Source organism: Pituophis catenifer, unplaced genomic scaffold (assembly GCF_029215685.1).
Source record: "Pituophis catenifer annectens isolate HBS135680 unplaced genomic scaffold, rPitCat1.0.hap2 SCAF_2, whole genome shotgun sequence".
Taxonomy (NCBI): Eukaryota; Metazoa; Chordata; class Lepidosauria; order Squamata; family Colubridae; genus Pituophis; species Pituophis catenifer.
Genome location: NW_027256882.1, coordinates 5,291,185 through 5,315,714, shown reverse-complemented (window position 1 = coordinate 5,315,714; position 24,530 = coordinate 5,291,185). Strand labels below are relative to the sequence as shown.

At 42.2% G+C, this 24,530-nt stretch overlaps 1 protein-coding gene across 1 annotated transcript in view; it reads left to right on the top strand.

The window, feature by feature from the left end:
- The window catches only part of LOC139309261 (zinc finger protein 91-like), a 63,761-nt gene extending 39,444 nt beyond the window's left edge, over positions 1–24,317 (top strand). Inside the window, exons 9-14 of the mRNA XM_070933314.1 lie at positions 12,373–12,574; positions 12,829–12,943; positions 13,060–13,127; positions 14,929–15,010; positions 15,822–15,893; positions 22,632–24,317. Coding sequence (XP_070789415.1) covers positions 12,373–12,574; positions 12,829–12,943; positions 13,060–13,127; positions 14,929–15,010; positions 15,822–15,893; positions 22,632–24,136 — 2,044 coding nt within the window. The 3' untranslated portion in view covers positions 24,137–24,317. The remainder of the gene's footprint in view (positions 1–12,372; positions 12,575–12,828; positions 12,944–13,059; positions 13,128–14,928; positions 15,011–15,821; positions 15,894–22,631) is intronic.
- Positions 24,318–24,530: the final 213 nt, after the last annotated feature.

Here is a 24,530-nt window from a genome sequence, read left to right as displayed (position 1 = left end):
AGTGCCAATTAGCCGTTCATTTTACGCTGGGTCCCTCCAGTTGTGAAGAAGAGAAATGGTTGAAATGGCTGGGTGAATGTAGGGGGAGTCTCAGGTGCCCCCACAATGGCTCCCCACAAATGCTCAGGGAGGACCGTGCGTGCTGGCCTTCTGCTCCTCAAAAGGGGGCTTGAGGGGAAGCAGAGCAAGGGAGCCTCTGAGCAGAAAGGGGGGTCCTGCCCTTTCGTCCCCCTGGATCTGCCCACCCTCCTCCTGAACCAGTTCTGGCTTCGGACGCAAAGTAGCCAGGATGGTGGATCTAGAGGCAGCGGAGGGAGGAGCCTCCTGTGGGGACAGCAAAAAGGAAGAGGAAGGAAGGGAGGATTCCAGGATTTTCTTACATCTGAAGTTTATTCTTTTATAGCAAAGCGAAGGGAAGGGAAGTGATTCGTAGGAAGAATAATGTAGATGAAGCTGCTGTGGGTTCAAAGCCAAGAAAATTAAAGAATTTTTAAAACCACCTATAACTTGTAGGAGAGGATGAGAAGAGGAAGGAAGAGGAGAAACTCACCTGCAGGAGGTTGGATGGGAGTTGCTGGAAGGAGAAAAAGACCCAATCAGAAACCTTCAAGGGCTGGAGGACTCAGGGGGTCCCCCTCCCCATCGATAGCCCATAAGAGGTTGTGTGATCTTCACTTATAGCTCCTCAAACAAGAGAAGCTGCCAAAAATACTCCCCAAGTGGCCCCTCTTGGCCACCTGCTAAGCTTGAGGAGAGGCCTCCCCTAGAGGGCCCCCTCCCCACAACCTCTCCTCCAGCCCCCCCAGACTCACCTTTCTTGCTCTTCAGGTAGGAGAAGAGCCCCACAGCCAGGAAGGCCACTCCTATCACGGCCCCCATGATCCCCGTCCAGAGTTTGCTCCTGGCAGAGCTGGAGGAACGGGGCTCTGGGGAAGGAGAAGGAGCCTCACCTGAGCAGGAGGATCAGGCCCACCTTCCCCCAAGAGGGTCCATTCTAGCTCTCCCCATGGAGTGGGCTTCTTCCCCTTCTCAGGGCAGGATGGCGTCCCCAAACTAGGAGGGGAGGGAGGGGCTTACCCCACTGGACGGTGATGGGGGCCTCCAGGCTGGCATGCTCCACCTTGCAAGTGTAGACATCCCCCCGTTGGGGCTGGGTCTCCAGCATCACCTGGAGCTGGTAGGTCCAGTCTCCGTTCTGGAGCTCCTCCCCAAAGGCGACGCCCTCCTCCGGCTGCCCGTTCTTCAGCCACTGGACCTCGATCTCCACGGGGTAAAAGCCGGTCGCGGTGCAGAGGAGGATGGTGTTGGGGGAAGAGGGGTCCATCTTGGTGGGGGAGATGGTGACGGGCTTGGCTGGAGGGAAGGAGGGGAAGGAGCCACATGAGAGACACAGGAGGGCCCAGAACAGGAGACATTTTGCTTCCCATCCGAGGAGCTTCTTCAGTTCTGACTGTCCCAATTGAAGCTTCTTGGGTGAGAAGCAAAAGGTCTTCAAGGGAAAACAGAGTCTATTTGCCGTCTGAAGAAACTCCTTTGGGACGGTGTTTGGAGTCCTCTTCCAAAGCGAATGGCAGCAAGGAATGAAAAGGGATCCTGAGAAATGGGAAAACCTAAATCTTTCCGGTTGGGATCAGGTGAACTCATCCAAAGGGAAGAATCCTCAAAATAGGCAAATCCCACAGCAGAATAAGAGAATAAGAGAGTTGGAAGGGACCTTGGAGGTCTTCTAGTCCAACCCCCTCCTCAGGCAGGAAACCCTCCACCATTTCAGACAAGTGGTTGTCCAATCTCTTCTTAAAAACTTCAAGTGCTGGAGCATTCACAGCTTCTGAAGGCAAGGTAAGTTCCAGATTGATTGTTCTCACTGTGAGGAAATTTCTCCTTAGTTTTCTGTCGTTTCTCTCTTTGATTAGTTTCCGTCCATTGCTTCTTCTCTTGCCTTCTGGTGCTTTGGAAAAGAGGCTGTGATGTGGCCGCAAAGAAAAGGGCAGAGAAGCCATTTGCCCATAATTGCCAGAAGACTGACAGACCCCAAATTCTTTAGGGGCAAGATGGACAGAAGAGATTTTGGGGATTTCAAGGTGCTGCAGAGGAGCCTTCCGGGGGGGGGCTTGGGGGGGGGATTCAGAAGGAAGGATTTGGCTGCAGGTGAAGCTGAGTCTGTGAACAAAAAGGGGGTTTCAAGGAGGGATTTTCTCCCAGACCCCCAAAATTGGCTGAAATTTCTCAGCCTTTGAATCAGCTTCTGCTCAAGACAGACACCAGACCAGGATTCCACGTGATTCGGGCTTTTACATCTTGGTTTAAGCATTGAATCATTATAAATTTATTATAATCATTATAAACTTCCTTTATTTGTTTGTTTGTTCTTGGATTTAAAAGCTGCCGGACTGCAAATGACTCAAATGAAGAAAGAAGAAAAAGGAGCTTATCAAGCGGACGACAGGCAGAAGAGCCTCCAGTAATTCTTTTTGAAATTTTTTCTTTAAAAATCGTTTTTTTATCCTAAAGTGCCAAAAACAGCATTTCTGGAGCAGAGGAAGAGAGGGAGGGGCTTCTGGGTGGGAAGAGGGAGGGAGACAGGAGGTCCCTGAATAGGATAGAAATGAATCAGGGATAGAGAGAAATATATATGTAGATACAGGGAGTCCTTGATTTATGACCACAATTGAGCCCCAAATTTTCTGTTGCTAAGTGAGACGTTTGTTCAATGAATTTTGCCCCGTGTATCTTTCTTGCCACAGGGGATCACGTGGCCCCGGGACGCTCCCACCGTCATAAGTATGAGTCAGTTGCGAAGCATCTGGATTTTGATCATGTGACCCGGGGGATGCTGCAACGGTCGTAAGTGTGAAAAGCGGTCATAAGTCATTTTTTTCACTGCCGTTGTAACTTTGAACGGTCACTAAATGAACTGTTGTAAGTCAAGGACTGCCTCTATTGAATAGGCGAGAGAGACCTTGCTGGATTCCTCTCCCCCACCCCAAATCATATTAGGGTTGGTTTTCCGGGATCATAACAGAATAAGAGAGTTGGAAGGGACCTCCGTTTTGCGCCCCACCCCCACATGATACTCATCCAATCTCCTCAGTATTCCTGGAGAGGTGGACTAGATGCCCTTTGAGTTCCCACAGTGCCCAGAAGGAGCCTAAGATGGAGCTGCCGAGAGTCCAGAAGGGCAAAGTGGATCCAGAGCTGGAGGGGTCCTTCGGGGCTCAGTCTGGGAGGAGGGAGGCCCCAGCAGCTGCCCTGGATGACAAGGGGGGAGGGGCAGCCCCACAGCCAGCCAGGACTTGGGGGTCACACGCTCCCCCCAATCCGAAGGGAAGCCAGGAAAACCCTCAGCTGACAGTCCACGCAGGATCTGCAGGGATCCCTCCTAATCCAGCCGGATCACCAGGCCATGGGGGAATTTCTGCACGGATCTCTTGGCTTTACAAGAGAAAACGGCCTTTCCCTTCTTTGAAAGCCGTGCCTGTATGAAGCGGCTCCTTCTCCTTCCGATTTCCCACCCCTCGACCCCAAATGTGAAGGAATCTCCCCCTTTCTTTCTTTCTTTCTGTGGGTCGGGATCCCCCTTTTCCTTGCAAAGCAGCCCCGCGTGAAGATCTCGGAATAAACTTCGGCCGTTTCTCCTCCGCTTCCCGCTCCTTTCCTCGGAGAACGTCCACATCTTTGCCATCATTTCAAGGTATTTTTCTCTTTCAACAGAAAAATATATAAAGTAACTTTTTGGAAGAAATTGTGCCAGGATAAAAGTGCAGATATAAAGTGGAATCTGATGAACCTTTTCCCCATAAATTTGCACATTTCGGTTGTGGAACAAGAAGCGTTCCTAAAGACTTCCGGTTTCTCTGCCTTCGGCGACGGCGGTGCCTTTCGGAGCTCCGCCAGCCCCGCCGCCCGTAGAGCCGCTTCGCTACTCAGAAGCGGCTTGAAAGCTTCAAAATCCCAAGGATTGAAGAAGTAGAGATCGCAGGGCACAGGTTGAGCCCCCGTTGTCCCCCAGGGAACTGTTTCTGGGGTGAGAACGGGCGAGGCTCCCTCCCAACCTGCGGAAACTCCGGGCGACGTGGGACGACTTTGCTCTCGCAAAACAAGCCGGCTGCAGAAAACGTAATTTGAAAAGAATAAGTTTTAATAAACAGCGAACCTATCGGAACCCTCAAATTTGGAGACGCAAGTATTAGCGTTTTGCTGATTTTTAAACTGAGACATTTGAGTGAGTGAAAGTGCTTTGGGAAAAAACATGGCGCTTAGCCTTAAAGTTAACGAGCCAATGAGTGTGGATTGGTGAAGTTATTTTGTGTTACAAGTCTTCAAGTTGTTGCAAAGTTGCCTTGTTTGTTAGAGAAGCAAGTGAAAAATTTCTCCCTTTCTAATATTGGACTTTGCTCTACCTTAGCTTTTAATTGAATAAATCTGGGGGACTTTTTTAGAAGTCTTTGTGCAGGAGGGAAAGGAAAAGGAACTTCCCTCTTTAGAAAAACTAGATCACGAGCCAGGATGGCTTCAAAGAAGCAGGAAGGGAAGGCATTAGGGGGGGGATCCCCCACACACAAACATGAAACGCAACTTCCCCCTGCTCAACAGTTACAAACTCAGAAAAAAGAATTTGATGTGGGAGATTTAAAAGAATTTATTTCTAAAACTTTGGATGATAAATTTCAAAAATCTCAACAGGAGATAGATGATAAACTTCAAAAATCACATCAGGAATTTATGCAGGAAATTAATGAAGTTAAAGACATGGTGAAACAGAATCAAAATAAGGTGACCAAAAAAATTTCAGAAGTGGCGTCTGGCCTGGCAAAATTTATTGGGACAGTTGATTTTAAAGTTGAAGAATTTAAATCAGAAGTTAATGTTAAAATGAAAGACAATGATTATAAAATTGATGAGGTTGACAATAAAATGCAGAGAATTGAAGATGAGATTGTTATGATACAATTCCGGGCGATGGAATTCGCCATACGGCTTCGGGGAATTCGAGAGGAGGAGAGACAGGATTTGAGACAAGTTTGCTCTGAAGCCTTGGCTAAGATTTTACAAGCTAATCCTGATTTGGTATTTCATAAAATAGATAAAATATACAGAGTGAACTCTTGGGTGGCCAGACAAAGACAACTGCCCAGAGATGTGGTCATATACTTTACTGATAGAGAAATTAGAAATGATATCCTGCAAAAATCTTTTCATACCTCTGTACAAGTGGGGGGTTCACGACTTGAGATTTTTAAAGAACTACCTCCTAAAATGCTGAAAGCTAGAAAAGAATTTGGTTTTCTTGTTAAGGAATTGAAAAACTTACAGATACCCTTCCGGTGGGACGCACCAGCTGGGATAATTTTTAGATATAAGGGAGAAGGATATCGATTGAATACCGTGGAGAAGGCACAACACTTTTATAGTACTATTCTTAAGGAAAGAACACCATCTCCACGTACATCTACAGTTTTGGAGATTAAGGAGAGTGAAGAGAGGCAATTGAAAGAACAGTCTAAGCAGGAATTAGAAATAGTGCAAGGTGCAGAAGGAGGTTTTCTGAGTGAGCCCTTGCTGGATTCTTCTCCAATTTTGGATTTGATTCAGTTGACTGAAGTTAAAGATCAACGTATAACTAGAGCTCAATCCAAGCTACTTAAACAAAAGCAACAACAACAACAGGAAAGACAAGATAAGAAGGCAGTTAAGAGTACCGTACAAGAGAGTGGCGCTATGGGAGGAGCGAGATCGAAGCTCTCGGATGAACTTCAAATATTTTGCTCTGCGTTACAGAAAGAGGCTGATGACCTTTAAATGTCTATCTTGGAATGTTAATGGGTTGAATTCAGCACAGAAAAGGAAGAAATTATTTACATATTTGAAACAATTTAATAATGATATAATATGTTTACAAGAAACGCATATTACAATTCAAGATCAAAAATATTTGATAAATCCAAAACTAGGAGTACATTATATATCTTCAACTTCGCAGAAAAAGAATGGTGTGGTTATTTATGTAAATAAAAAATTAACAGCAAAAGTTATAGAAGCAGATCAAGATGGTAGGTTTGTAGCAATTGAATTGCTTACAGCAAATGGACAAATTCTTTTGATTGGAATTTATGCTCCCAACCAACAACAGGACTATTTTTATAAGATGTTACATACTAAAATATTGCAATGGGACTATAGATCTATTTTAATTATGGGAGACTGGAATGGAGTAATTGATTCTAAACTAGATAAAAAGAGCTTGGCAAAGTCTAGAATTAGACTACCACAGACTTTTTTTGATATGAAAGAAGATATGGAACTAAAAGATGTTTGGAGAATACATAATCCAAATGAATTGGATTACACTTTCTTTTCTGATAGACATAGATCCTTTTCTAGGATTGATTTTATTCTGTTGTCAAATGATCTACTTGTTAAGACAAAAAGAACAAAGATTTTTCCAAGAACTTTGACTGACCATAGCCCTGTATGGATAGAAATTGAGATGGAAAAGGTTGAGAGACGTTCTTGGAGATTAAATGAGAACTTGTTTAGATATGAAAAAAATACAATAGAACTTAAGAAGCATTTGAAAGAATTTTTTGAAATAAATTTGAATAAAGGTACCCCAATTGAAATTGTTTGGGACGCAAGTAAAGCTTATATGAGAGGAGTACTTATCTATATGAATTCTAAACATAGACTGCTCCGACAAAAGAAAAGATCTGAGTTGGAAATGGAAATAAAGAATAAAGAACAGTTACTTATTAAAAACCCATCAGATGAAAGAATACGAAGTGCTATAAAACTTTTGAAAGAACAATTTCAAATGCTTATGGCGGAACAAGTTGCAACAAGCCTACAATACGCGAAGCATAACACATTTTGCAACGCTAATAAACCGGGCAGATGGTTGGCTTACACATTGAGGAAAAAACAAAGTGCACGGATTATCGATCGTATTGATATTGGAGGGAAAGAAATCTTTCAACAAAAATTAATTAAAGAAGCTTTTGTGGACTATTATACTAAATTATATGCCAAAGAAGAGGTGCAGAATGGACTTATAGAAAAATATTTAAATGATAAGAGAGTTACAAAAATTACCGATCAACAAAAGGAAAGAATGAATTATCCTATAACAGAGGAGGAGATAACAGCAGCAATTAAACAGCTAAAAACAGCCAAAGCTCCTGGCACGGATGGTTTGACTGCAGTGTACTATAAAACTTTACAAGCTGAAATGGTGGGACAACTTAGAGATTTATTTTGCAATATTCAACAAGGGGGTAAAATACCCCCATCTTGGACAACTGCTTATATATCTTTGATACCAAAAGAACAAGTTGGTCCTAAAAAACCAGAGAATTATAGACCAATATCTCTTTTGAATACAGACTATAAAATTTATGCGAAGGTATTAGCCAACAGGTTGATGCCAGTAATCCAAAAGGTGATTCATGAGGACCAAGCGGGATTTATTGAGGGTAGATATATGAAGGACAATGTAAGGCAAGTAATAGACTTATTGGAATATCTTGATAAGAATAAACAGATTCCTGCAGTGCTGGTTTTCTTGGATGCAGAGAAGGCCTTTGATAGAGTGGATTGGAATTTTCTACTAAAGACTTTAAAAAAGATGAACTTTGGGGATCAATTTATACAGGCGATTGCAGCGATTTATCAAGAGCAAAAAGCACAGATTATTATTAATGGAAGTTTGACGACAGAGTTTAAAATTGAAAAAGGAACAAGACAGGGATGTCCGTTGTCCCCACTTTTATTTATTTTAACATTGGAAGTCTTGTTAAATACAATACGGGACTCTAAAATTTTGAAAGGCATAATGATAAGGCAAGAGGATTATAGAATAAAGGCATTTGCAGATGATCTGGTCGTTACCCTATCACAACCAATGGAATCAACAATCCTGATGAACGACATTATACAAGACTATGGTAGAGTTTCAGGTTTTAGACTGAATTCAAAAAAGACTAAAATGATAGTTAAAAATATGACACAAGATCGTAAACATGAGCTTGAAAGGAGGGCAGGTTTTGAAATTGTACCTAAGGTAAAATATCTTGGAGTTCAGGTTGCAGAATCAAACATGAAATTGTTTCAAAATAATTATGAGGTGTTGTGGCGAGAGGTTCAGAAGGATATGGAGACTTGGAAAAAGCTGCAACTGTCTCTACTTGGAAGAATAGCAGCAGTTAAGATGAACATTTTGCCAAGATTTCTGTTTTTGTTTCAAATGATTCCGGTGCTTAAAAGTGATAAACAACTGAAAGTTTGGCAGTCTGGTGTGAATAAGTTTGTCTGGAACGAGAAGAAGCCGAGAGTGAAATTGAAAATTATGCAAGATGTTCCAGAAAGAGGAGGTCTTAAACTCCCAAACCTACAGTTATATTATGATGCAGCAGCTTTAACTTTAACAAGTGATTGGTTTGGAAGTAAAAAGATTGGAATATTGAAAGCAGAAAGTTTTGACCTTGAATTTGGATGGCATGCCTACTTATTCTACGATGACAAAGTTGATAAAGTATTTAAAAGTCATATACTTAGAGACTCTTTGATGAGAGTTTGGAAGAAGCACCGACTCAAATGGGATTACAAAATACCGCTATGGCTGGATCTTGGTCATACTTTGTGGAATACAAATATAATGTCACTCGGGGGGTTTTTATACAAAGAGGTTCTTTTTACAGATGCGGGCAGATGGCAGCTGAAGACATTACAGACACTGTTGGATGAAGGGCTTAATCTAACTTGGTTACAATATAATCAATTACAACTGAGATGGAAAGAGGACCAAAAAACTGGTATTATGTTGCATGAGGAAGAATTGGTTAGACATATAAGAGAGAAAGGTCCAATGCATATTAAAAGGCTTTATAATGTTTTGCTAGAAAGAGATTCAGAAACTGAATTAGTTAAAGACTGTATGATTAAGTGGGCACAGAATTTTGAAGAACCAGTGATGCTGGAAACATGGGAAAAAATTTGGGTTCAGAATGTTAAATTTACACAGTCGCAAAACCTGAGAGAAAATTTTTATAAAATGTTTTATAGATGGCATTTAGATCCTAAAAAGTTGTCATGTATGTACCCTAATGTTCAGCCAAAATGTTGGAGATGCGAATGTTTGGATGCTACGTATTATCATGTTTGGTGGACCTGTAGGAAAGTTAAGGCTTTTTGGATAAAAATTTGGTGGGTCATGCAGAATGTTTTGAGGAAAAAAATTCAATTTTCTCCACAGTTGTTTTTATTGGGTATAGTTAAGGGTTTTACACGGGGTGAGATAAAACTGATATTGTATATGATAACAGCAGCAAGATTGTTGATAGGTAAATATTGGAAGAATGAAGCTTTACCCACTATCGAGGAATGGACTTTGAAGATGGCCAGTTTTGCTGAGATGGCGAAGATTTCAGCATATTTAAAAGACTGTTCACAAGAGACTTATGAATGGGAATGGAAAAGGTGGATAGAATATGTTCAGAACAAATACCAAACTAGAAAGTATCAAATAGCTTTTATTTGAAAATAATGTATTAGAAATATTTTAATGTATTAGAAATATTTTAAGGTAAAGAGATAAAGAGGAAAAATTATACAGGGGGAGGGATGGGTTTAAGCTTGTTTACTAGTGTTATTAGTTATGAGTATATAATAGGGAAGTCTGGGGGGGGGGAGGGTTAGGGAGGGTTAGGGAGGGTTTGGGGAGGGAGGTGGGGGGGGGTGAAAAAAGGGGTGAAAATCTAATTGTAAAACTTTTGCAATAAAAAAAAAAAAAAGAAGCGTTCCTAAAACGTCTTTTGATTATTATTTATTAAGACTATTATGGCATAAAAGAGAAAATAAAGGTAGTGAGGAAAAGGGAAAGGAAGGGGAAGGAGGAGCAGGGGATAAAGGGCAAAGGAATAAAAGAGAGGGAGAAACCTTTTTTTCCAGCACAATAATAGAGGAAGTCAAATTGCAGCCTCGGTTTTTATTTCTATTGTAGATTCTTAGTAAATATGAACCATTTCTATAATCTCCACCCCCTTCCTGTCTCCCCTCGCCCGCCCGCCTTAAAGAAAGGGAGGCCCTGAAAGGAAGCTGGTAGGTCTCAGCAGGAAAAGATCCAGCCTGCCCCTCCCCCTCCCGTTCCACAAACCTCCACCCCCACCCCCACCCCCGGGGCTCACACTGCAGGGCAGTGGCTGATGGGCAGGGACCCCATGGAGCAGTGGTGAAATCCAAATTTTTTTACTACCAGTTCTGTGGACATGGCTTGGTGGCGTGGCAGGGGAAGGATACTGCAAAATCCCCATTCCATCCCCACACCTGGGGGAAGGATATTGCAAAATCTCCATTCCCACCCCACTCCAGGGACCAGCCAGAGGTGGTATTTGCCGGTTCTCCGAACTGCTCAAAATTTCCGCTACCGGTTTTCCAGAACGTGTCAGAACCTGCTGGATTTCACCCCTGCCATGGAGAGAGCATCTGCCCATTTCATATCCCGGGACTGCAAAGGGGGGCTCTTGATTGACTTTGGGAAGAGGGAAATTATCCAGTGGTGGGATTCAATTTTTTAAACAACCGATTCTGTGGCCGTGGCTTATTTGGGTGGGTGTGGCTTGGAGGTCATGTGACTGGGTGGGCATGGCTAGCTGGTCATGTGACTGGGTGGCCATGGCTATGTGTATAGGGACTACTCAGAGGGCTGAAAAAAGTCATTTCTGACCGGTCCTCGCACTTTTGACTGGTCCTCACACTTATGACTGGTCAACATTTATGCCCATTGTAGCATTCTTAACAACCGTGTCACTCATTTCACAACTGCTTCTCTTCACCATGGTGACAAGATAGGGCGAAAAACCTAAAATGTGAGGACAGTCGTAAGTTCGAGGACTGGTCAAAAGTGTGAGGACCAGGCAAAAATAACTTTTTCAGCCCTCTGAGTAGTCCATATGCACAAAAGGACTACCCAGAGGGCTGAAAAAAAGTGATTTCTGACAGGTCCTCGCACTTTTGACCGGTCCTCGCACTTAAGACTGGTCATCATTCATGCCCGTTGCAGCATTCTTAACAACCGTGTCACTGATTTCACAACTGTGGTGCTTCATGTGACTGGGTGGGTGTGGCCAGGTGGTCATGTGACATCGCTTCTTTGCTGTAATGACAGTTTGCTGCAATGATCGTAAGTGTGAAAAACGGTCATAAGTCACTTTTTCCAGTGCCATTGTAACTGTTGTAAGTCAAGGATTACCTGTAGAAAAATAGAAAAAGCTTCTTTGCTTACAAAAAGCTGCCCTGAATACCAATCATTAGATTAGAAATACCTGCAAACTGGAGTTACAAATCAGGGAGGGTGCCAGAGCACCTTGAGGAATTAAAAGAGTTAAAATGCAGTGATAACTATCAGCGGCCAACTCTTGCTCATAAAGTGAAACCCTTTAGCAGAGAGGTCATTGAAGCTCTCCAGAATGAAGCAAAGGAGCAAACAGAGTAGCTGTCGCTTGTTAAGCCAATGACCAGAACAAAGAGACACAGGAACTAGTCAGATTTCCGAAGCTGCTTCTTTTCAGGAACAGAGATTAACATTTTTCCTTCCAAGCAAAGCTGAATAGGGTCCCATCACTATCCCATCACTAAACACAGGATTAAACTTCACCAAGCTCAGAATTAAACTTCACCGAAAACCAGTTTTAGACCAAAAGTCAGAAAGGGTAAGTAAACTCACGTTTGAATGTCAATCTTTCTAGCTAGCCAATAAGCCTTGCTGAATGTCACTCATCTTGGTTCTTTGTCATTAAAAGCTTCTGCTTCGTTATTCAATTATTTCTTCAAAATGCTGATCATTGAAGAACTCTAACAGGAGAGTATTTCCTCCCAACAGCGGTGTAAAATACTTTAAAACAACACTTCCCCCTTTAAGAAAGTCAAGCACCTCCGGAACCGGAAGTGACAGTAAGTCTAGGCATACTGCCGGAGAGGCAGTTTCTGTAATAAAGATTAGGCTAGGAAACAACACCAAATGTTGTAATTAATCCTTACAGGATTAACCCTGTAAAGTGGAAAAAAACAAAAGGAGATTTAACAACCGGTTCTCCTAACTGCTTAACTACTTAACTACTTAACAACCGGTTCTACCGAACTGGTGCGAACCAGTAGAATCCCACCACTGATGGAGACACAACGTTTTGGAAAGGAGGGAAGTGGAAAAGGCCCTTCAGCTGCTCAGCCTGGGAAGGGGGTGAAGCTCTGGACAAGAACCGGGCAGAAGATCCTGGAGGAGGAAACCATCCTCCCTTCAGAAGTTCAACCGTGGACCTCCATCCAATACCGGGAGGCTGAGGGTCCCCGAGGACTTTGCAGCCGACTCCATGGCTTTTGCAGGCGATGGCTGAGACCAGAGAAGAACACCAAAGCCCAGATGCTGGACCTGGTGGTTCTGCAGCAGCTCCTGGCTCTCCTGCCCCCAGAGATGGAGGGCTGGGTGCGGGAGTGTGGAGCAGAGACCAGTTCCCAGGCGGTGGCCCTGGCGGAAGGCCTCCTCCTCAGCCAGGCGGAGGAGCAGAAGGAGCAGGTCCAGTTGCAGGTGAGAGACTTTAGGGAGCTCAGAAGAGAATAGAGAAAGTGGTTGAATACTTCACTCCTCCTTCCCAAACTTCTCTGGCATTCATCATATGTGGCAATTCACCAATTCTTGTAGGACATTGTTCCCTTGTTTTCTCACTCAACCTCACGGATGGATATTGGGGGCTTTGAGGTTGTGTTCCGAATATAAGAATCCACTTTATGTCGTGTGACGTTCATTAATTCTGCTTCTTTTTTCCTTCCTCCTATTGGAAGTGCTGCACTGTGGAGATCAGAGATCCCGAGGGAAAGAAGAACCCATCAAATCCCCCTCAGGAGCTATTTTTCAGGAGGATCCCTTGGGAAGATCCAAGTTGGGACACCTCAGGAGGTAATGGAAGATCCTCCGATTTCCCATCTGTCTTAACTTCGCTATCTCTTCTCTTCTACAGAATATCTCCTTCTATTTTGTTAATTATGCATTTTGAAATTATTTATTTCTTACAGAGAAACAAAGAATGAAGCTTTCTGGTTTTTATGACGGAGATCAAACAGTGGTTGACTCTCCAAATCAGGTAAGAAAGAGAAAAGTGATTAGATTTCTATTCTCCCTTCAGGAAGTGAAGTGGGTGTGCAGTGGGCTCCCTCCTTCTATTTCCCCCCCTTGTTTGGCCTGGATTATTTTTGTGTTCTTCCACATGCAGAGCAGAGTAGCAGGTTTAAGTTCCTGTCAGCCAGCATAGCTTCCTCTTTCTGCTACGTACTCCTCCAACTTTGAGTTTGCAAGAAGCAATTTTTAAAAGGTCCTTCAAGAAATAGGAATAAACGTATCACAGTGGCAGAAACTGCTAGAGACCCTTTTTGGGGGAGAATTCTTTGACTCGGAATTGTGCAAGGCTAATGAAAGATAAATAAATACTCACATTGCCACATTACCATTTTTAAAAAGCCTTATTTATAACCAGCAGTTCAAAAATAAGCAAATCGTATTAAAAAAATAAAGCCGACTATTAAAATCCAAAAGGAGTGGCCGTGTTGAGCATGTAATCCTGGTACTTTGGGCTACAAAATAATTTCCAATCCTCTGATTTGCGCCTCGATTAGGAGATCAAACATTCCCGCTTTGCAAAGGCTGAGGAATGACTTTCCCAGGGAATTTTCTCTTCTTTGTTTTCCTCCTTTCAGCCAATGGCTCAGACTACTAGATCAATCAGTGATAGACAGAGCGATAGATCAGTTGATCCAGAAGTGGGGTTACTTTACTGAAAGACACTGAAACTTCTGCAGAATCAATGAACTTGATAAAACTTCCCCAAATATTTCTTCAGTGAAAGCAATTTTCAGATTTTCCCATTTTCTCACCTAATATTGGGACTTGTGTGATGCACAGCCATTTAACTTATCTTTGCTTTGAAAACAATGGAACAGAATAACAGAGTTGGTAGGGATCTTGGAGGTCTTCTAGTCCAACCCCCTGCTCAGACTGGGAGCCCTATAAAATTTCAGATAAATGGCTGCCCAATTTCTTCATAAACACCTCCAGTGTTGGAGCACCCACAATTTCTGGAGAGACGTCATTCCACTGATTAATTTTTCTCCCTGTCAGGAAATTCCTCTTTACTTGTAGGTTGGTTCTCTCCTTGAATCGTTTCCATCCACTGCTTCTTGGAACACTTCTATCATGTCACCCCATCTAGTCCTTCTTTTCATGAAACCAGACTCACCCAATTCCAGCAACCGTTCTTTATATGTTTTAGCCTCCAGTCCACTAATAATTTTTGTTGCTCTTCTCTGCACTCTTTCTAGAGTCTCAAGATCTTTTTTACATCTGGCAACCAAACCTGGATGCAATATTCCAAGTGTGGTCTTCCCAAGGCCTTTTAAAGTGGTACTAACACTTCATGTCATCTTGATTCTGTCCCTCTTAATGCAGCCTATGATTCTGTTGGGTTTTTTTCTTTCTTTTTGGCAACTGTAGCCTACTGCTGACTCATGTTTAAGTGGATGTCCACTAGGACTCCAAGACCCCTGTTGCCCTTACTACTCTTCAGCCAGGTATCACCTCTTCTGTGCCAGTGCATTTGGTTTCTCTTTCCTAAATGTGGAACCTTACATTTCTCACTGTTGATTCCATCTTTTTAGATGGGGCCCAATCCATCGATTCTTGTATATCTTGAGCTTTTCTTTGTTATTGTCTGTTGTTATTCCTGTCATTTTGGTCTAGTCTGCAAATTTGATGAGTTCCCCTTCTATCCCCTTGTCTAAATCATTCATGAAGATGAACAGATCTTGCGAATCCTCCTGTTCTGTTCTTTTTTCCGTGTTCAGGAGAGTCTTGTGTCCTTCGAGGAGGTGGCTGTGTCTTTCTCTGAGGAGGAATGGTCTCAGCTGGATCCTGACCAGAAAGCGCTGCATTCGGAAGTCATGCTTGAAAACCATAGGAACGTGGCCTCTCTGGGTAAGAGTTCTCTAGTCCCCAATCAGAGAGTTCAAGAATGCAGATGATAGTTAGCTTTTTTATGAAAAAACCACTAATCAGATATCGTTTCCTGGGAGGGAGAAGGAAAGGATCTTCTTGCACTCCAAGGAAGGAAAGAGTCAATGTCTCTTTGTTTAGATGCTTTCTGTGCCATTTCTTATCTCTATTTCTCCATTTCTATTTGAACTTACCTGTGGAGGCTGAAAAGAACGAGGTGTGCTTTTATGTGGCGGTCATATGAGAGGAGCGTGTTATTTGTTCTCTGAAACCTCCAGAATTCTGATAACAGAACTTTCACACTCAGCCCATGGAAGAGCATTCTCCCAATCCAATTCAAGAACAAAGGCCTCATGCAATGACACTCAAGAGCATCCTAGGGTACAGATAATCCCCGAGTTACGGCAGTTCACTTAGTGACTGTTCCAAGTTACGACCAGCCCTCCACCAAGTACTTGAGACCCAGTCCCGAAATTATGAGAGTTGCAGCACCACAGCCATTGTTCATACTTACAAATGACAGCAGAAGCGCTGCAACATTTGCCCTACCTATTCCCCCACCCCCACAGGGACTTACTGTATTTTTGAGACTATAAAATGCACTTCCCCCCCCCTCCCCGAAAAAAGCAGGTGGCAATGTCTGAGTCTTAGAGAGCGAATGTGAGCCTGGTTTTGGCCTCCCAAACCATCTGTGCGTCCCTTTTTTGCCCTCCCTGGTGTCCAGAAGCAACCTGCAGGGCAAAAACAGGCCTTGTCTTGGTCTTTGTGGGTCCCGTTTTTGTCCTCCTCGCAGAGGGTTTGGGAGACCAAAAACGCAGAGTGCTTCTGGACGCCGGAGAGTCTTGTTTTGCTCCTCTGAACCTAGGTGCGTCTTATGGTCCAAAAAATATGGTACCTTGCGACGATGTGGTGAGCCATTGGTTCCTTTGCTTACTTAGGTGCCTTTGCAGAAAAATGAGGCCTAAAGTAGTGAGAGATACATGAGATCAGTATGGGAAATCTAGCACTATTGAGCTCACGTGATCTCGCACTCAGTGCTTTAGGCCTCTGTTCTCTGCTAACCAAGGCCTGCACGAGATCCAGGGCAAAAAGAGAGGGAAGGCCTCTTCATTTTCAAAGACTTTTGCCCTGGATCTCGTGCAGGCCTTGGTTAGCAGAGAACAGAGGCCTAAAGTACTGCAGTGTGAGATCACGTGAGATTAGTAGCCTGAGATCTTTCACTCCTGGTCTTGTGTCATCTCACACTAAAGTAATTTTGGCCTGCATTCTCTGTGAACCGATGCCTGTACGAGATCCGGCCAAAGAGCCCTTGGAAGCCGATGAAACTTTGGGGCAGCGAAATAGCCATTCTTGAAGCCTCCCAACCTAGGTGGGTTTCAGCAGGTTCTGACCAGTTCTGGAGAAGAGAAATTTTGAGTAGTTTGGAGAACCGGTATTAAAAATTCTGACTGCCCCCACCCCCATCTATTCTCTGCCTTCTGAGTCCCAGCTGGGGATTTTGCAGTAACCTTCCTCTGCAGTACGGTGGGAATGGAGATTTTACAGTATCTTTCCCCTGCCACGCTCACCAAGCCACACCCACCAAGCCATGCCACGCCCACCAAGCCACACCCACAGCACCTGTAGTAAAAAAATTTGAAACCCGCCACTGCTCCCAACCTTTCCAGTCTCGGCACAAAGAACGTTTACAAGCCAATGGGAGGCTTCAGCAAGGGATTTCGCTCCAAAGTCTCATCACTGGGATCAAGGAATGGGCCGAGCGGGGGTCCCACCCACTAGACAGACACTGTGGAACAGCTGCTGGAAGGTACACCTGGGAAGAAAGAGTTTGTTTCAAAATTGTTTCATTTCTCACAGGTCTCTGCTGAAATTAACCCACCCCAATAATACTTAAATTTTCTCCTAATTCCTCCTTGGATGTTTCCCCTGATTATTATGAAATTCAGCGTTGAAAAAAGGAAGGTTCTACATTTAGGCAAGAAAAACAAAATGCACAGGTACAGTCTATGTGGTACCTTGCTCAATAGTAGTAACTGTGAGAGGGATCTTGGAGTCCTAGTGGACGACCATTTACATATGAGCCAGCCGTGTGCAGCAGCTGCCAAAAAAGCCAACACAGTTCTAGGCTGCATAAAGAGAGGGATAGAATCAAGATCACAAGTAATGCCTTAGGAAGGCCACACTTGGAATATTGCATTCAGTTTTGGTCGCCACGATGTAAAAAAGATGTTTAGACTGTAGAAAGAGTGCAGAGAAGAGTAACAAAAATGATTAGGGGACTGGAGGCTAAAACATATGAAGAATGGTTGCAGGAATTGGGTAGGTCTACTTTAATGAAGAGAAGGACTAGGGGAGACATGATAGCAGTCTTCCAATATCTCAGGGGCTGCCCCAAAGAAGAGGGAGCCAAGCTATTCTCCAAACCACCTGAAGGCAGGACAAGAAGCAATGGGTAGAAACTAATCAAGGAGAGAAGCAACTTAGAACTAAGGAGAAATTTCCTGACAGTGAGGAAAATTACAGTGGAACAGCTTGCCGGCAGAAGTTGTGAATGGTCTAACACTGGAAGGTTTTTTTAAAAAAATTTTTTATTATAAATTCGAAACAAAAAACAATAAAAACTATAACGAAACACAATCACATACATACGACTGAGGTTGAGTCAACCCCCATATATATACAGTTTCTAAATAACATTACATATCATCATACTACAGCTTCAAACTACATCTTGCATTTGTTAATCTTCTTATATCTAATATTCCCTTATTTTTATTTTTATTATTTTTTTTAATTTGATTTATATGCCGCCCTTCTCCGGAGACTCAGGGTGGCTTACAATGTATTAAGCAATAGCCTTCATACTTTTGTATATTTATACAAAGTCAGCTTATTGCCTCCACAAACTGGGTCCTCATATTTATATTTAGCTTGCTATTTACATATCTATGCTACATGCTTCCCTAACATCTACCTCATAACATTTTTTTTTTTAATTTGATTTATATGCCGCCCTTCTCCGGAGACTCAGGGCGGCTTACAATGCGTCAAGCAATAGCCTTCATTCTTTTGTATATTTTATACAAAGTCAGCTTATTGCCCCCACAAACTGGGTCCTCATTTCACCTACCTTAGAAAGGATGGAAGGCTGAGTCAACCTTGAGCCTTGGAGAGATTCGAACCAGCAGAAATTGCAGGCAGCTGTGTTAATGACAGGGTGCACTAAACCACTGTACTATCAAGGCTCTTTTGACTTCTGTCCATTGGTACCATTCATCCCAGCTTTGATTGAAAATTGATTCTTGTCTATCTTTAAGTATATATGTTAATCTATCACATTCTGCACACCACAAAAATTTGTTGATAATCATCTGATCCGATGGTACTTCCTTCCCTTTCCAAAGTTGCGCATATGCAATTCTAGCCGCAGTGATAATGTGTACGAAAAGGTACCAGTCTGCTTTCCTTATGCCTCCAGGGTTTATTCCTAGCAAGTAGACCTCTGGTCTCCGTTGAAAACTGACTCCTGTAATCTCCATGAGCCAAACTTTTATCTTACTCCAATAATTTTGGGCTTGTAGACATGCCCACCATTGGTGGTAAAATGTACCCCTGGCTGACCCACATTGCCAACATTCTGCTGAGGTTCCAGGGAACATCTTTGCGATTCTTGCTGGTGGTATATGCCATCTATATAACATTTTAAATATATTTTCTTTGAAAGACACTGCCATCGTCATTTTCGCATTCCTATTCCATATTCGTTGCCATTTTTCCAGATCTAATGAATATCCGAAATTCCTCCCCCAGGCTATCATCGAGTCTTTAACTATTTCCTCAGCTACAAATCGGGACAGGAGGAGGTTATATACCTTAGTGATACATTTCTTATCACCTTCCAGGAGGGCCTTATCCAACTCTTGTGGTGAAGTGAACCCCCCCCCCATTGGCTTTATCTTTTTGATATCTTGCTTGAATTTGTGCATATGCCCACCAGTCCAAATTGATTCCCTGTATTTGTAGTTCCGCTTTAGATCTAAGATTTTCCCCACCGTCCAACAATTCCCCGTACATCACAGGTTTATCCAAGTTGTATAGAGGTGGGTGTGTAGTCGCTTCAAGGGTCACAAACCAATATGGAATCTTACTATACATCATTCCTTTGACCTTATTCCATACCTTAATCAGACATCCCCTTACATAGTGATTTGTAAAATATTTATGCTGTCCTGCTTTGATTGGCCAGAGAAAATAATGCCACCCCTGCTGTAGATTATACCCTTCAATTTTTAATATACGCTTCCTTTTCAGTATTATCCAATCTTTTACCCAAACCAGGCAAGAAGCTTGATAGTACCGCTCCCAGTTGGGGAGTCCCAAGCCTCCCCTTGTTTTATGCTCCTGCATCATTTTCCTTTTAATACGTGGCTTTTTCCCTTGCCATATGAATTTTCCAATTATCTGATCCATTTTCCTAAATAAACTTTTCTCTAATCTTGCCGGGGCCGTCTGGAAAAGATATATCCATTTTGGCAGCACCTGTGCCTTTATCACTGCCACTCTTCCTAACAGGGATAGCTGTACTTTCCTCCGCCGATCTAAATCCTCTTCCATTTGCAAGATGAGTTTATCATAATTATTCTTTTTTATCAAGGAGCATTTTGGGGTCAGCCATATGCCCAAGTATTTTACCTTTTTAGCTATTTGTATTCCCATCACATTCTCTATCTCCAATTTCCGTGTCCCCTTAAGATTTTTAACAAGTAATTTGGTTTTGTCCCTGTTAATTTGTAGACCCGCTACTGCGCCGAATTCCTCAATACTGGTATAATTTTAAATCGTTTTTTAATTGGGTTACTGATTTTAATTTTGTATTGTATTGTGATTTGTATTGAAGTTGTCATTTTGTAAGCCGCCTTGAGTCCCTAGGGAGAAAGGCGGCATATAAATCGCAATAAATGAATAACTAAATAAATAAATAAATACTTCTTAACAAATTTGGCCCCGAGGTCATTGGCTCCTCCAATATGAAGATGAGATCATTTGCAAACACTTGTATTTTAAACTCCTCTTTCCTAACATTAAGTCCTTTTATTTATTTGTTTTATCTGATTTGATTTAGTAAAGGTTCCAGAGTCAAAATAAATAATAGTGGGCATCCTTGCCTAGTTCCCCTACATATTTGTATCTCCTCTATTGTTTCACCTTCAATTAACACTCTTGCGTATTGCGCCGTATAAAGTGCCCGGATAGCTTGTGTAAAACTAGATCCAAAATCCATCCCCTCAATTTGTAATAAAATAAAGTCCCAATTAACCCTATCAAACGCCTTTTGCGCGTCGAGGAACATTATAACCATTTCTTTGTCTGTATGTGTTTCATAATATTCCAGTCAGGGGTGGGTTCTAAATTTTTTTACTACCGGTTCTGTGGGCGTGGCTTATTTTGTGGGTGTGGCTTGGAGGTCATGTGACTAGGTGGGCGTGGCTAGCTGGTCAGAGTCATTTCTGGAATGTCCTCGCACTTACGACCAGTCCTCACACTTACGACCCGACTCATTTGTTTGCTTTTAACACTGATCAGCTGTAGGACGGCCCTTTGAAGCCCCGCGGCAAGAGTTTTAAACAGTTTTTTTCCCTCTAGTCATCAGCTGGGACTCAGGAGGCAGCAATAGATTGGGGGTGGGACCAAATAAAAGGTAAGAATAACGTGGGGGGGTGGAGGGGTGGGAAGACGGAGGGGGAGAACCAGTTCGGTGACGTCATATCGTCACTGCTACCGGCTCGGCCGAACCGGACCAAACCAGGAGGAACCCACCACTGATTCCAGTGTATCCATGATGGTTCTAACGTTGTCTCGTAAGTATCTATATGGCAAAAAGCCGTTTTGATCTTGGTGAATGTATTCTTTTAAAAAACCATTAATCTTTCTGCTAATATTGATGTAAATATTTTGTAGTCTGAATTTAGTAGGGAGATGGGTCTATAGTTTTTAATCTGTGTTCGATCAGAATCAGGCTTGGGAAGCAACGTGATGTAAGCTTCCATCCATGACCTGGGAACTACACCTTTAGTTAGAACTTCATTAAATAGGTCTTTCATATTTGGCAATAATATATCGTATATCTCTTTATATAATTCAACTGGCAATCCATCCGGTCCCGGTGATTTGCCACATTTCTGCTTCTTAATAACAGTTTCAATTTCTCCTTCCCTAATCTCTGAATTAAGAATATCCTTCATATTTTGTGGGGTTTTAGCTAATTTTAAGTTTTCAAGGTATGCCCTTACTTGCATCTCCTATATTCCCTCTTTTTGATATAATTTCTCAAAAAATTTTGTAATCACCCTCTTTTTCCCTTCCACATTCCCCACGAGATTTCCCTCACCATCTTGTAAGGTATCAATTCTCTTTGCTTCTGTTTCTTTTCTTAACCTATATGAGAGCCATTTACCTGCTTTATTAGCATGTTCAAAAAAATGTTGCCTCCCCCGCTTAAGTTTGTTCGCCAATTCCTCTTGATCCAGTAATGATAATTTATGTTTAAGAAGCTCTTTTCTCTCTTTTATCTTCTCATTTCTCAGGTCTACTTGTAATGCCCTCTCTTGCTTTTCCAATTCTTCTAAAATTTTGCCCCTCTTCTCTCCTTCTAATTTCCATTTATGCGCCAACATTTTTATCGAATATCCTCTTATAACCGCTTTCATAGTATCCCAGGTATCCTCTCGTCTATTTTCCTCACAAAAAAGCTTTAGTTCTTTTTTCAATCCCGTGACAAAGTCCTCCTCCCTTACCAGATCTGTCCTCATTGTCCATCTTCCCCTAAACTTTCTTTCGTTCCAAGTTACTGTCACCGGATGGTGGTCCGTCCATTCGTTTGGTCCAATTTCTATTTCTACAGCCAATCTTAATATTTCTGGAGTAGCCCAAATCACATCTATCCGGGACCATGTCTTATGTCTAGGGGAGAAATACGTAAATTGGGCCTCTCTTGCATGTGCAACTCTCCAAACATCTTCCAGTCCTAATTCATCCTGAATTTGGTCACATATCAACAGCAGTGTCTTCCTTACCCCTTTCCTATTTCCCATTTCCACCCCCTTGGCATAATCTTTAGTGGCACCCATAACCGCATTGAAGTCGCCCATTAAGCAAACATGTTCATACTCCAATTCGTTTAGTTTGTTATAAATCAGGTTATAAAAATATAAAAACTGGAAGTTTTTAAGAAGATGTTGGATAACCATTTGTCTGAAGTGGTGTAAGATTTCCTGCCTAAGCAGGGGGTTGGACTAGAAGACCTCCAAGGTCCCTTCCAACTCTGTTATTCCGTTCTATTCCTTAACTCTAAACGGAGTGAAGTTTGCATATATATACAGTACCATAGATCATTGTAAAGAAAGAGATGTTTTCTAGACATCTTCAAAGCTTTCATGACTTATGAATATAGAAATCATCATGTCTATATCACACCCCTGTAAGCATGCAAACATACAACCTAATGGAATTTTGGAGAAATTCAGAAGGAAATTCACTTGACTTTCTACGCTTTGATCTTTTTCTCTAACCTTGTTATCATTTTCATTTCCCTTTTGCTTCGAAGGTAATAATGGGCAGGAGAATCAAGATTCCTGTGAACTGTTCCAAGTGATCAATGCTAAAGATGGAACGGAGAAGTTTGGAACTCAAATGGAATTAGAAACCCATGAGAGAAACCACTCAAAGAATTGGAATCAGGAAAGCTCATCTTCCACTGATGCTCCGATGCAAGACTTTCTTGCCCAAGAAGAGAAAATAAGGGAAAAATATGTTGGGAAAACTGTGAACCTAATCAAAACTAAAGTACAAGTAAATGAACAGGATTTAACCCAAAACAAAGGAGAAGATGCTATAAGAAGACACAACGGACAAAATTACAATGGGACATTCATTCTTTCTCTTGGAAATAACTTCCTTACTTCTCCAAAAGTGATTGACACAAAAGAGAAGCCTTATAAATGTTTGGAATGTGGAAAATGTTTTAGGACAAGCAGGCAACTTACTATCCATAAAAGGATCCACTCAGGAGAAAAGCCATTTAAATGCATGGAGTGTGGAAAGACCTTTGCTAAAAGAAGTCATTTTATTTCCCATAAGATGATCCACACAGGGGAGAAGCCGTATAAATGCATGGAGTGTGGAAAGACGTTTCCTTACGGCAGTGAACTTACAAGACACAAAAACGTCCACACAGGGGAGAAACCATTTAAATGCATGCAATGTAGGAAGACCTTTGCTTATAGAAGTAGTCTTATTTGCCATAAAAGAATCCACACAGGGGAGAAGCCATACAAATGCACGGAATGTAGAAAGACCTTTGCTCATAGATGTAATCTTATTTGCCATAAAAGAATCCACACAGGGGAGAAACCATATAAATGCATGGAATGTGGAAAGACTTTTACTCAAAGTGGTCATCTTATTTTACATAATATGATCCACACAGGGGAGAAGCCGTATAAATGCATGGAGTGTGGAAAGAGTTTTCCTCAGAGCACTGGACTTACAAGGCACAAACAGTTCCACTCAGGAGTGAAACCATTTAAATGCATGGAATGTGGAAAGGCCTTTGCTAAAAGAAGTCATCTTATTTCCCATAAGATGATCCACACAGGAGAGAAGCCGTATAAATGCATGGAGTGTGGAAAGAGTTTTGCTCAGTGCAATGGGCTTACAAGACACAAAAAGCTCCATTCAGGGGAGAAGCTGTATAAATGCTTGGAGTGTGGAAAGAGTTTTGCTCAGTGCAAAGGACTTACAAGACACAAAAAGCTCCACTCAGGGGAGAAGCCATATAAATGCACGGAGTGTGGAAAGACCTTTGCTCAAAGAAGCAATCTTATTTCCCATAAGAGGACCCACACAGGGGAGAAGCCGTATAAATGCATGGAGTGTGGAAAGACGTTTACTCATGGCAGTGGACTTACAAGACACAAAAAGATCCACTCAGGAGAGAAGCCATTTAAATGCATGGAATGTGGAAAGTGCTTTGCTCAGAATGGTACTCTTATTTCTCATAGAAGGATCCACGCTCGGGAGAAACTATATAGCAATAGCGATTCCACTTAGATTTATATACTACTCCACAATGCTTTACCACTTTATCTCTGAGCAGTTTACAAAGTCAGCATATTGTCCCCAGCAATCTGGGTCCTCATTTTAGCAACCTTAGAAGTATGAAAGGCTGAATCAACTATTAAAAGTAATCTATATGAGTTCAAGATGTTTTCAATATAATGCCAATTTGAAACTTTTCAATTTCCATTTATTTAAAATGCTCCATCCGTTTTCATGCTGAAATATTTCTGAATGTTGGCTTGGTGGGGTGTTAATGTGACTGGATGGGCGTGGCCAATTTTTTTCAACTTTTAAAAGCATTTTTGCACAACCTTAAGAGATTGCAGAAAAAATGCTTTTAAAAGCCTCTGACAATCCCAGCTGAGCCGCACGATCATCAGAGGCT